Source organism: Euleptes europaea, chromosome 2, assembly GCF_029931775.1.
Source record: "Euleptes europaea isolate rEulEur1 chromosome 2, rEulEur1.hap1, whole genome shotgun sequence".
In the NCBI taxonomy this organism is placed as follows: domain Eukaryota; kingdom Metazoa; phylum Chordata; class Lepidosauria; order Squamata; family Sphaerodactylidae; genus Euleptes; species Euleptes europaea.
Window position 1 is genome coordinate 124,512,965 of NC_079313.1, and position 13,199 is coordinate 124,526,163.

A 13,199-nucleotide genomic window follows, 5' to 3' on the forward strand; every position below is an offset into this window, starting at 1 on the left:
TTTGCAGTGGGTTATGGGATGGTACAGGTTTAACACCACGGATCTGTTAACCTTGGTAAAGGAATAGGCAAGGCAAAAAACAATCACCTGTGGAGCTTGGTGCTGTTTGTAGGTGAGTGATTCTGTGTGTTTCAGCTGCGCTGCTAACTACGGTACTCGGAGAAGCTAAGGTTGGCAAAAGTTGACCTGTTCTTCTAATAAAACACATGAAGCTGCCTTATACTGAACCAGCCCCTTGGTCCATCAAAGTCAGTAGTGTCTACTCAGACCAGCAGCAGCTCTCCAGGGTCTCAGGCAGAGGTCTTTCCCATCACCTACCCGCCTAGTCCCTTTAACTGGAGATGCCGGGGATTGAACCTGGGACCTTCTGCATGCCAAGCAGATGCTCTACCACTGAGCCACGGCCCCTCTCCAAGGGGAGGTTTAATATGAAGAAACGGGCAGTTGAAGCTTTTCATAACATAGGGTGGGGGTGTGAAATCCATTTGTTACGAGGGCTGGATATGACATAAATGTCATTTGGTCGGGCTGGGCCATGCCTCGCCAGCCCAGATCAGGAACGGGGGGGGGGGTTTAGCTGCTATGGCTAGTTTGCGGGCCGGATAACAACTCTCAAGGGGCCAGATCCTGCCATCCAGCCTTATGTTTGAGACCTCTGTGTCATTTAGGCATAGGCCTAAATGACAGCACTTGAGGATCGCTGCAGATCAGACTGATACTAATGTGATGGCTAGAGGGACCAGTTTGAAAGCAGGCAGACTTAAAAGCCGCTGCACGTGCTACGTGGCTGCTTTGCACAGGGTGCAGCCCGGGTTAAACCATACTCTGAGACATGCCCATGCCCCTTGGTCAAATGCTTTCGTCGTGCCGACGTAATGTTTGAATCAGGCCTAAGTAAGGAATTAACACGGGCCTGCTTCTAATAACTGTGTGGCAACAGCTGCATGCAGAGGAAGAGCTCTGAGATCCCTTTTTTGGAAACCAGACCCCATATTGCCCAATGACACACACCCCCCCGCTCAGGCTTATGGGGGCGCTTAAGTAGAATTGAATACTGTTGCTGGAAATAAATTCCAGCATTTGCATGCCCAAAAAGGGCTTCTTAGGTCACAGAAGAGAATCTTCCATTGTGACTGGTTCAGTTCACTTCTGAATTTTGGCTGTAGCCAAAATTAGAGCCCCAAATAGATACAGCTCCCACCCACCCCCAGTACTAACCCACATTTCAGAATAGGCTTTCTTCTACCGAATTTACATTTCTGGATAGTTTATTTCTATGTCAGACATAATTATCATGATTGGAATATGTGGGGAAATACTCTACAATAGCTAGCAAGAGAGGAGGTGGTTGCCTCTGCATTGTAACTTATTAAAATGTCTGTCAGAGATGGCTTCTCTATAATTAAAATCCATCTCAGCACGGAGGGTAAAGTGACTGAGGTTCCAATTAGTGATTTCCATTTTTTCCCCTTAACTCTGTGCGATGTACAGAGAATCACAAAAAGTATGTATAAAAATATAAGCCAGAGAGAAGAGGATGCCCTGGAGAAGGAACACATATAAATGTCCCCCGACTGCAGCAGACTTAATTGATTTAGTTGTGTGAGTTTTTAACTGATTAAAACTTCATGACTAAGAGAGGTGGCTTTATTTTTATATGGTATCTGCACATTGTCAAAGGTGCCATCTTAAAAGAAGTATAGTTGGAGGAATGCTTCCTCTAAGATGGCTCCAGCTCCTTACAATGTTTGTAAATACTAGTAGAAAAGGTCATTCAGTTTTTTAAAAGAATGATAAAACTCTACTTGCCAGCTTAGTTGAGAGCATTTCTTTGACTAATCCCAAAGGTTTTAATTGGTTGATTTAATAAATCTTTGAAAATGAGACAGAGCCAGTGCGGTGTAGCACTGGCCTAGGACTGGGGGAAATTTAGAAGAAGGAAGAGATGGTTTTTATATGCCGACTTTCTCTACCACTTAAGGGAGAATCAAACCGGCTCACAATCACCTTCCCTTCCCCTCCCCACAACAGACACCCTGTGAGGTAGGTGGGGCTAAGAGAGCTCTAAGGGAGCTGTGACTAGCCCAAGGTCACCCAGCTGGCTTCGTGTGGAGGAGTGGGGAAACCAACCCGGTTCACCAGATTAGCCTCTGCTTCTCATGTGGAGGAGTGGGGAATCAAACCTGGTTCTCCAGATTAAAGTCCACTGCTCCAAACCACTGCTCTTCACCATTATACCACGCTGGCTCTCAGTTTAGGTTGAAATCCTGATTCTGCCTTGCTGCGAATTTCACAGGGTGGTCTTAGGCTGAGGCAGACTGCCTAACCGCCCCCCCTCACAAAATTTGCTGCGAGGATAAAACGGAGGAGGAGAGAACCATGAAGGTCCTTGAAAGGAAGGAAAGAGCAAGAGTCCAGTAGCACCTTAAAGACTAACAAAAATATTTTCTGGCAGGGTATGAGCTTTCATAGCAGGAAAAGAGGAAGACCCAACAAGAGATGGATTGACTCAATAAAGGAAGCCACAGCCTTCAATTTGCAAGATCTGAGCAAGGCTGTCAAAGATAGGACATTTTGGAGGACTTTCATTCATAGGGTCGCCATGAGTCGGAAGCGACTTGATGGCACTTAACACACACACATGAGCTTTCATGAGCCACAGCTCACTTCTTCAGATACCTGAAGAAGGTATCTGAAGAAGTGAGCTGTGGCTCACGAAAGCTCCTACCCTGCCAGAAAATACTTTTGTTAGTCTTTAAGGTGCTACTGGACTCTTGCCCTTTTCTACTACTGCAGACAGACTAACACGGCGACCCACTGTGAATTATCTTGAAAGGAAGGGTAGAATAAAAAATGTCACAGGTAGTCCTAATGAAGACAGTGCAGGTCGATCTTCTCGATCAGCGGCAGGCAACTCCCTGGCACACGTGTGGCACAATAGACCTTTTTGCTTGCCAGCTAGGGCCAGATCTCCGAAGCAACCAAGGTGCTGCTGGGGCTTTAGCGGTGCAAAAGAAGGCAAAGCCATGGCTTCTGCCCCCTCAACACCTCCCAGACCTGAACAGCCAAACCCAAAGAAAATCCTGGAAATGCTGGCAGTGCCGCTGGCTTTGGTTTGTTCTGGCCAAGCGCAGCCCTCCGGTTCCCTTCCTCACAACCACCCTTTTGTTTGCCGGCACACCAGCCTATTCACAGGTACCTTGTGCACTTTCCCCCCCAGCACTTGGGCCAAAAAGGTCCCCTACCCCTATTCGAGACCTTTGTTTCCATGGAGCAGCATGAACCCTTAGTGCAGGGGTCCCCAACATGGGGGCAGTGGTGCCCACCAACACCTTTTTCTGAACAAACGAAGCACATTCACAAATCGGGGTGGTGGTGGTGGTTAAGGGGTATGTCCCTTCCTCCTCGTCTGTCCCCCATCTCGGAACACCTTTACACTCCTAAGAGGTTAACTTTGGCCTGCTGGTCTCTTTTCGTCCTCGCTTCCAGATGGATTCATCATCAGCCGAAACCCGAACAAGTTTCAGCCTGTTGGAGAATTGGAGAGGGTGTTTACATGGCAACTTCAGGGAAATATGAATAGGGAGTGGGAGAGGGAGAAGGGAGAGTAAACAGAATAAGCGTTTTGTGTTTTACAACAAACGTCCCGTAGTTACGGCGGGGGGGACGACGACTGGGGGATGGACAACCCAAGCTCGCAGTATTGTGACAATACAGGTTTACAGACGGAGTCAATGACAACAGGCAGGAATGTTACATAAACTCGAACGGCTTTTCTTTGATTGTAGCCAGAAGGAACTGGTCGGTGCGTGGCAGGTTGCTCTGCGGTGAGAGCATGAATGAAGTTGCCCGGCCGTCGTGTTGGCGGTGGGCAGGAGGCTCTGTTTTGACAACAACTCCTGTTTTGTTGAGGGCACCACAACTAGACCCCCTTCTGGATGCACACCTTAACGTGGTGAGGGGGTTTGTGAGTGTCAGGGAAGCTGAGAGCAATACCGTAAGGGGTCTAGACTCTCAAGAGACTAAACACCTAGCAGAGTCACTCTGGTCACAGCTGAGACACCAGACAAAGATGCATCCACCCCCTTAAGGGATCAATGGCCACATCCGCAGAAGAGAACAGGCAGTTCCAATGGGGATGGGGGTAGAGGAATCCCTGAAGGTTAGCTACTGGGCAGCAGCAGTAGTGGAAGGTGACACTGGCGGAAGATCTTTCGTAGACAACGGCAGTGCCACTACGGCTAACTCTGGTTAGTACTGCGCAGAAGAAGGCACTGGTTAACCACTTCTGACCAATCTTTACCTTGAAAACCCTATGATGAGACAATCCAAAATGAAAAAAGATATAGTGCTGGAAGATGGGACCCCCAGGTCGGATGGCACTCAAAGCCACAGCCTTCCATTTGCAAGATCTGAGCAAGGCTGTGAAAGATAGGACATTTTGGAGGACTTTCATTCATAGGGTCGCCATGAGTCGGAAGCGACTTGACGGCACTTAACACACACACACACACACACCACAACTAGAAGTCGCCGGGCATCTTTTTTGCCAAGCCCCGCTCCAGGGAAGACTCTTGACGGCCTACGAAAAACCAGAGGCACGAAGAGCCTGGACCTTGTTACCCTGTCTGGAATTCTGACCGGACTATTGCTTGAAAGCAGATGGAAAGTTTCTGCTAACTGTTCAGGGATGCAAAAATCAAACAACACAACACAACACCAGGCAACGCAATGCCAGGCTAAGCTTTTGTTAATATAGATTGGTAAGTTTTCTTAGCCTGATGTTGTGTTGTTTGATTTTTTTTTTTTGCTTCCCTGTGTACAAGCTTTTCCTTTCTTTTGATTGACTATTCAGGGACCACAGGGTTTCTGGACTTGCTATGGTAAAAGGAACGGTCCACATTAGGGTTACCAGGCCACAGCTGGCAACCTCTGGGAACAAATGGGGGCTGGGCCTGGCAAGCCTACTCTACATGTTATCCTAGAATCATAGAGTTGGGAGGGTCCATAGAGGCCATCTAGTCCACCCTCCTGCTTAATGCAGGATCAGCCTAGAGCATCCCGGACAGGTGCTTGTCCAGTTTCTGCTTAAAGACTGCCAGTGAGGGGGAGCTCACCACCTCCCTAGGCAGCTGATTCCACTGTCGAACAACTCTTACTGTAAAAAAGTTTCCCCTGATATCCAGCTGGTACCTTTCCACCCACAGTTTAAACCCATTATTGTGAGTCCTGTCCTCTGCTGCCAATAGGAGCAGCTCCCTGCCCTCCTCTAAGTGACAACCCTTCAAATACAGAGAGCAGTGATGTCCCCACTCAACTTCGACTTCTCCAGAATAAACATTCCCAACTCCCTCAGCCTTACATTTACTTTACAGAGGAAGCCGAACATGGCTCCTCCAGCATTAGGGTTGCCAACCTCCAGGTGGTGGATGGAGATCTCCTGGAATCACAATTGGTCTCCAGGTTACAGAGATCCCTTCCCCTGGAGAAAATGGCTGCTTTGGAAGGCTGGCTCTGTGGAATTATACCCCACTGAGGTCCTGCCCCTCCCCAGGGTCCACCCCCCAATCCCCAGGAATTTCCCAGCTTGGAGCTGGCAACCCTACCCAGATAGACTCTAGATGCCAGTATCATAACAGTGGCTATTTCTCTGGTAGGTTTCCATGCAGGACCTCTCATTCTTGATTCTGGCCTGTGCTAGGTAACCTGTAACCTGTGCTAGCATGAAACAGTAGCCCTTTTCAGTCATTCTGTTTTACCACAATCCTCCTGATACATATTTCCATTTTATCTGTGTATTTTCAGCCAGGATACATGCATACCAGAACTCGTAGGGTTTGGGTATGTGCGTATTGAAGCTGAAAATACATACATTGTCCCTTTCAGGAAATATGGCTCACGTGTATTGGAAAGATGGTGTGTAGAGTGTTCTTCCCATAAAGATAGAAAAGGGCAAATGTTATGTGTTTTTCAACACGTTATGGGGTACATGGTGACACGCGTAAGACATATGACAGTCTTTGGCAGCTAGATCCATTATTTATACCTAATAGATGGGGCCATGATAAAGTGATTTGGCCTGATCTGGTTTCTCAACCTGAAATTCCTTCTTGAGGTGTTTTATCTACTACCACAATTGGGTTACTCTAGCATCCTTTCCGGAAAGAGGAAGGTGTTGTGTGGGATAAGTTAGCTAGGAACTGGCTGCGTAGACCTCGAACCTTTCTTGACAATCTGCAAACAGCAGAGACACATACTGGTGACTTAGAGCAGGGGTCAGCACCCTTATAAATGTTTATAAGTGAAGAGCAAAAGTACATCAGAATTTATCTACTTCATTATTAGCCCGCCTTTCTCACTCAGATTCTAGGTGGATTATAAAACATAAACAGTGTAATGCATCAGTATAAAACAACCAATTAACTACTGCAGTGGGACCAGGATTTCAGAATTAGGGAACAATGCGAAATCAAACGAAGGCTGGCAGACCACAATTCAGAAAGCGGATTTAAAAGTTGAAGACAATGCAGTAAAAGCAGGCGATACCTACTATAAATATTGCTGCAGGCTATTCCATTGTAAAGGTGGCCTCCTGGGCTGCTCGTTCTTCTACAGTTCTAACCTCTTTTTAAAAACGCGTTCTTGAACATGTTGGTTTAGCCCCTTCTGCAGAAAGACCGAAGTGTGGAAGCTTCTCTGACCTCAGGCAGGCCATTTCCCAAGGTGGGGGCCACCATTGAGAATGCACACTGAACCTTACAAGCTGCCAATTTTACCCATTTTGCAGGGTGGCACCTTTAGAAGGCTTTGTTTAGAGAAGCAAAGGTGTTGCAGTAAATCATTGTGGAAGAGGTGGTCCTGCAGGAATGAGGATCCAAGGCCATTCTGGGCTTTGCAGGTGATAACCAGAAACTTGAATTGAACTCGGTAACTGATCAGTAACCAATAGAGTGTCTGAAGAATGGTTGTGATATGAATGTGTCATCCCCCCTCGGTGGCCAATAGTGGCCTGTCTGTGGCGTTCTGCAAGTTGTCTTTAAGGGCAGACCCATGTAGAGTGCATTACAGTAATCTAGCCTCAAAGTAGCAATACCATGGATCCACATGGCCAGGTCAGTCGAGTCAAGGCAGGGGAACATCTTCCAGTCTTAAAGAAGCTGGTAGAAGGGCTTTTTATGCAGCTGCATTAACTTGCTTCAGTAGTCGTGCTGGATCCAGTATAACTGGTGGTGGTTGTGAAGAAGAGTTGGTTTTTATATGCCGATGTTCTCTACCTTTTAAGGAAAATCAAACCAGCTAACAATCTCCTTCCCTTCCTCTCCCCACAACAGACACCTTGTGAGGTAGGTGGAGCTGAGAGAGTTCTGAGAGAACTGTGACTGGCCCAAGGTCACACAGCTGGCTTCATGGGTAGGAGTGGGGAATCAAACCCGGTTCTCCAGATTAAAGTCCACCTCTCTTCACCACTACACAACGTTGGCTCTTCTTTGTTAGGAAAGTGGTCCTTCGTTAGAAAGCAGCACTCACAAGATCTCAAGTAATAAGTATATAGGTAGCATGGCTTGTCATCATACAAATTTGTGAGTATTCCGAAAGCATGAACTTTGGCAGGGCTGGTAATCAAATGCTAAACCAGGCGAGTCCTTATATTCTTAAGAATTTATAGCTAAGCACTCCGCAATTTCCATAGTTGGTTTTAAAACCTCCGGTGTTTGTTTTTGCTTTCCCGTGGAACAACTCTAGATCTGGTTGCACAAACATGGCATAAGCTGCCCCAGGCCATTTCTTCTATCTTTGGAAAAGTAATCTGACAATATCTTCTTCTTTTTAATCCTGCAGGCTCACGCATCACTATATCTACCCTCAGGCGATCGTCCAGCCCAGCATGGTCATTCCGACGCCTGTCCAGTCCCTCACATCTCCGTACATAGACTACACGGCCGCGAGCCAGGCCTATACACAGTTCACCACAGCTGCCTACGACCAGTACCCGTACGCCGCCTCCCCCGCTGCTGGCTTCATGGGGTACGGCTACACGGGCGCCGTTCAGCAACCCCTCACGGCCACCAACCCGACGGTAGCGGCCCCGACGGCCTTCATGCAGTACCAGCCCACCCAACTGCAGCCGGATCGTATGCAGTAGAAAGCGCAGCTTGGGGTCACCTTCTTTTCTGGGAAGACTGTTCTTTTCTTTCCTTCTGTGATGGAACGGGAAGATGTAAAAAAAAGGAAAAGGGGGGGGGAAGGAAATATCTGTGGAATAACAGAGAAAAGCAAAAAAATGAAATAAAAAATTTAAAAGCTTTTAAAAACCAACCTTATTAGGAACGCATATCAATACCTAAGCTATTTATAGTGTTACAGACAAGTTTTAAAAGTCCTTGCAGAAAGACTTAACTGATGCAGCCGTGGACCATTTGTTTGGTTGTTGTTTTTTAATCAAGACAAATAATGTTGCAAAGATGGACTGAAAATGACTTTACAACGTGAAAACTACAGGTTCTTGCACACTTAATAGCAGTCTACTTCCATCGCCTATCTTTGTCTCACTCCCGTTTAAAAACTCCTCTGTGTATCCTTCAGCCCATCAAGTTCTATTGTCTAGTTCCTTGCCCTCAACACACAAGGTACTCGGAGAACACAGAAATGGCGGGGGGGGGGGGGAATTCAAACTTTTTGTTGCTGTTGTTGTTGTATTAAAAAAAAACTTTGTAATACTCAGAGATGCCTTACAGAAAAAAAGAACCTATTTTAATATTTATTGTGATCTTTTTATTCGCACGAGCTGTGAATCGCAGACAGAACGTCTGCATTGTTTAATTTCTCAACTAAATTATTGTATGTAGGCGGGGGTGGGGTGTTCCTAAGTAAGTGCTAAATCACTTTCGACATGCAAAAAGGGAATATTGGCTTTAAGGACAGCAGAATATTCCTTAGTCAACGCACTGTAATTTTTCTTATTGTAATTATTACTCTTTTCTCTCAAAGTTTAGGTATATTTTTAAATGCAAAAAAAAAGGAGGGAAAAAAAGAGGAATACTGAACATATTGTCTACTTTGATAGATCTTTTGTTATAATGCTGCAAAGTCTAGAGAAATCCTACAGTATTTATATAAAAGCTAAGCGGGGTGTGGGTCACGGGCCCACTGCGCTTAGGAGAATGTCAGGAATGAGTCAGTTTTTAAGTAGTGTTACACACTTGAACAAAAGGGTTTAAAAGGTGACACTTGACACTGAATGGTACAACAGCTGATTAAGTGAGAGAGAAAAAGACTGTAAGTTAAGTACATTTTTACAAAAAAAAAAGCAATAAACTATTTTGATTTTTAAAACAACTCCATGCTGTGTTATATACCTTTGCAGCCAGGGTGCTGTGTTGTATACCCAATGAAAGGTGGACTCGAAGGCATTAAACCGCTTTGAAATCCATCCCCAAATCTTGCCCACCTCAGGTTCCATCCCCAAAATCTCCAGGTATTTCCCAACTCAGAGCTGGCTACCCTAGTGACCTCATGCTACTATTCTGCTGCTTTCTTTGTAAGCATGCAAAAAGAGGCAAGTCATAAAATGCCCCTGTTGTCTATGGATGCTGACTAGCATTAAATCTTTCCAATACCAGTAAAAAAATTATGGTATATGTATAGGGACTCATGACCCACCTGAAGGGTGGGTTGAAGATCACTACTCTAAAGTGTGACAATGTTGGGAACAGGCTTTTGTTGAGATATAGACTCCTGAATGGTGAATTTGTGCTTCATGTTAGGCGCTAACAATGACAACCTGTGGAGGGACAGGATTGTTGGATCTGGTTCCAAGCATGAAGCAGCAACCCAGCAAGCCCTTACCATGCCCCGAAATCACCCACTTCCCAATCTGTGAAACTGGGATAGCTCTGGCCTACCTCACAGGTTGCTGTGAGGATTCATGAGATGAAAAATACCGTTTGTCCAGAGGATGGGGTTCAGAGCAGTCTACACGAGTCTCGTATTTCCAAACTAAGGTGGCAGAGGTGCGTGGATCCCACGGACCCACGGTTTCCCTTATACCTCCCTAATAATGTGCAGTTGAGAAAACAGAATAGCGTATTTATTTACTTTATTTATATCCCACCTTTCTCCCAGTGGGGGACCCAAAGTGGGTCACATCATTCTCCTATCACTTTCCCACCTTGCTTGGTTGGTTGTCCCCTGTGGGAGGTTAGAACATGATGACACACCCTCCTCTCTCTTCCTTAACTACCCAATTTTGGAGAGATGGAGGTTTCTAGGGCCCCTTTGTCTCCATAATAGGAGAGGGGCTTGAACTACCTCGGTTATACTGCAAATCCAGCCCCTCTTCATTTCCTCCTTGCCGGGGCCACATACAGCCCAAAATATTCAAGCAAATTGTTTCTTGGGGAAGGGCTGTGGCTGAGTGGTAGAGCATCTGCTCGATATGCAGAAGGTCCCAGATTCAACCCCCAGCATTTCCAGTTAAAGAAACCAGGCAAGAAGGTGATGGTAAGGACCCCAACCTGAGACCCTGGACAGCCGCTGCCAGTCTGAGTAGACAGTACTGACTTCGATGGACCGAGGGTCTGATTCAGTATAAGGCAGCTTCATGTGTTCATGTGCAGTATTTGTAGCGAGCAATTGTTCTTACTCTGGGTTTTAGTTCCTTGACTGGTCTATCTGTTTAAATCCTCGTTTACAAATGTCTTGACAGCTGGGGCCCATTATTTTTCTGAATTACAATCGGAATGCCCTTGCTGAGATGTGGCAGACTGGCTTTCTGTTGTGGGGGTTGCACATGCCTCCTGATTGGAAGCAGATATGCCCAGGATATTAACTCCACTGCTCATCCAGTAAAATGGAGAGAACTGTGGGCCCCCCTCACCAAGTTGTTGTGGGGCATACATGAGACACAAGCATTGGGTACGCAGCAGTTTATAACTCCACATTAAGGTAGTTGGCCTTCCTTTGAGGGCAAGTAAACCACATTTATGTAATGGGCGCCATTGGATCAGTCAGTTATTCAGGGCATTCCCAGATCACAGTACACATGAAGCTGCCTTATTCTGATTCAGACCCTTGGTCCATCAAAGTCAGTATTGTCTACTCAGACCGGCAGCGGCTCTCCAGGGTCTCAGGCAGAGGTCTTTCCCATCACCTACTGCCTGGCCCTTTGGAGATGCCAGGGATTGAACCTGGGACCTTCTGCATGCCAAGCAGATGCTCTACCACTGAGCCACAGCCTTCTCTCCCCATCTCCCGGGGGCACAGTTAGTTTGTGCAGCTAGTCCACACCCACACATGACGCTGCTTTATATGGAGTCAGACCATTGATTCATTAAGGTCAGTATTGTCTACTCAGACTGGCAGCGGTTCTCCAGGGTCTCAGGCAGAGGTCTTTCCCATCACCTACTGCCTGGTCCTTTTAACTGGAGATGCCGGGGATTGAACCTGGGACCTGCATACAAAGCAGGGGCTCTTCCATTGAGCCACGGTCCCTTCCCCTGCCCTCAGAGGAGCCCGATTGCAAACAGCCAGGGCCCTAATAATTGTTCTTGCTCTCTGAAGACACCCTTGTGTGTTTTGACCCTGATTGAAATGCACAGCCCACGATTTCTCCCAGGGCAGCAGGCACTAATAGCCTTTTAGAAAAACAAATACTTTTACAGTACCAGTAAATAAATGCCAGCACTGGTGGATTAATGGAGGGGGGAGCTGAACTGATTGAAACCCTGCTTATTAAAAAAAATCTTAGCATTGCTTGGTTGGGCTTCAGTGAGCTTTCAGGGAAAGGAAGTTTCACTGCTTGGTTGCAGCAAAAGGGAACATTTCTCCGTGTGACTTTGCCTTGGTGATGGATGGAATCGTGGAGAGATCATTCATGACGAACGGTGAGATTGCACTGGAATGAAGGGAATGAGGCAGTGGGGATGCTTATCAGGCAACGAGGGGGTATTCTGGGAAGGAGCAGCCGTCTGTGGGCGCCTCTTGGCAAGGGAGAGGCGTTTTGTCGTTCAGAAGCCATAGAAGAGCAATGCTCCGCGTCACCTCCTTTCAACAGCGATATGGGGACTGGAACGGCTATGCCCTAAGATGGCAAATCGTATGTGTTTCCCACCGCGGTACTTTCTATAACTAGCATCCTTAAGCAATCGCCCTCTCTTGAGAGCCAGCGTGGTGTAGTGGTTAAGAGTGGTGGTTTGGAGCGGTGGACTCTGATCTGGAGAACCGGGGTTGATTTCCCACTCCTCCACAAGAGCGACGGACGCTAATCTGGTGAACTGGGTTTGTTTCCCCACTGCGACACATGAAGCCAGCTGGGTGACCTTGGGCTAGTCACAGCTCTCTCAGCCCAACCTCACAGGGTGTCTGTTGTGGGGAGGGGAAGGGAAGGTGGTTGTAAGCTGGTTTGAGTCTTAAGTGGTAGATAAAGTCAGCGTACAAAAACCAACTCTTCTTCCCCAACATGAAGTTGGGTGGGATTTCTTTGCTCTATCTAGCAGAGAAGACATCATTGTGGGAACTTTAATGTGGAGGAGTGGGGAAATAAATCCAGTTCACCAGATTAGCCTCGGCAGATCATGTGGAGGAGTGGGGAATCAAACCCGGTTCTCCAGATTAGAGTCCACCGCTCCAAACCACCACTCTTAACCTCTGCACCACGCTGATAACCAGTCTGGCATAGTTTACATGCAGAGGGCTCTAGATTTTAATTCCACAGCATCTCCAGCAAAGTATCTCAGGTAGGACAGGGGAAATATTTTCGCATGAAATTTGGAAGAGTGGCTGCCAGTCAGACCTGACGGCCCAAAGCTAGACAGCCGACTGTTCTGCTTCGGCAAAAGGCCGCTTCATGTGTTCACACTTTTTAATTGCTGTTTTCCAACAATAGTTTTCTTCATAATTGAATCCGTCCAGAATGCCGATTTCTGCCAACGCTTCTGTCGCAGGTCAAAGCCAGCTTCACGTGGTTCTCTGTCAACTGGACGGCCTGGGGGATGGAAGGGAATTGTCATTAATCTCATGCAGGGATTGTGCCAGTTCTTACAGTCTCCTGGGTACATGTCAGGTGGCCATTTTTCCTATCTTTCATCTCCTCTCATAAGGCTGGGGTCAGTTCTGAAGACAGTACAAAGTTTTCAGCAACTTCTTACAACAAATAATGATACTTTCACATCTACTACTATTATTTTCCCAAGGGCTTTATC

At 46.8% G+C, this 13,199-nt stretch overlaps 1 protein-coding gene across 1 annotated transcript in view; it reads left to right on the plus strand.

Moving 5' to 3' along the window:
• RBM38 (RNA binding motif protein 38) overlaps nucleotides 1–8,143 on the plus strand; it is a 44,702-nt gene extending 36,559 nt beyond the window's left edge. Inside the window, exon 4 of the mRNA XM_056845026.1 lies at nucleotides 7,840–8,143. Within this exon, the coding sequence (XP_056701004.1) occupies nucleotides 7,840–8,143 (304 nt within the window). The remainder of the gene's footprint in view (nucleotides 1–7,839) is intronic.
• Nucleotides 8,144–13,199: the final 5,056 nt, after the last annotated feature.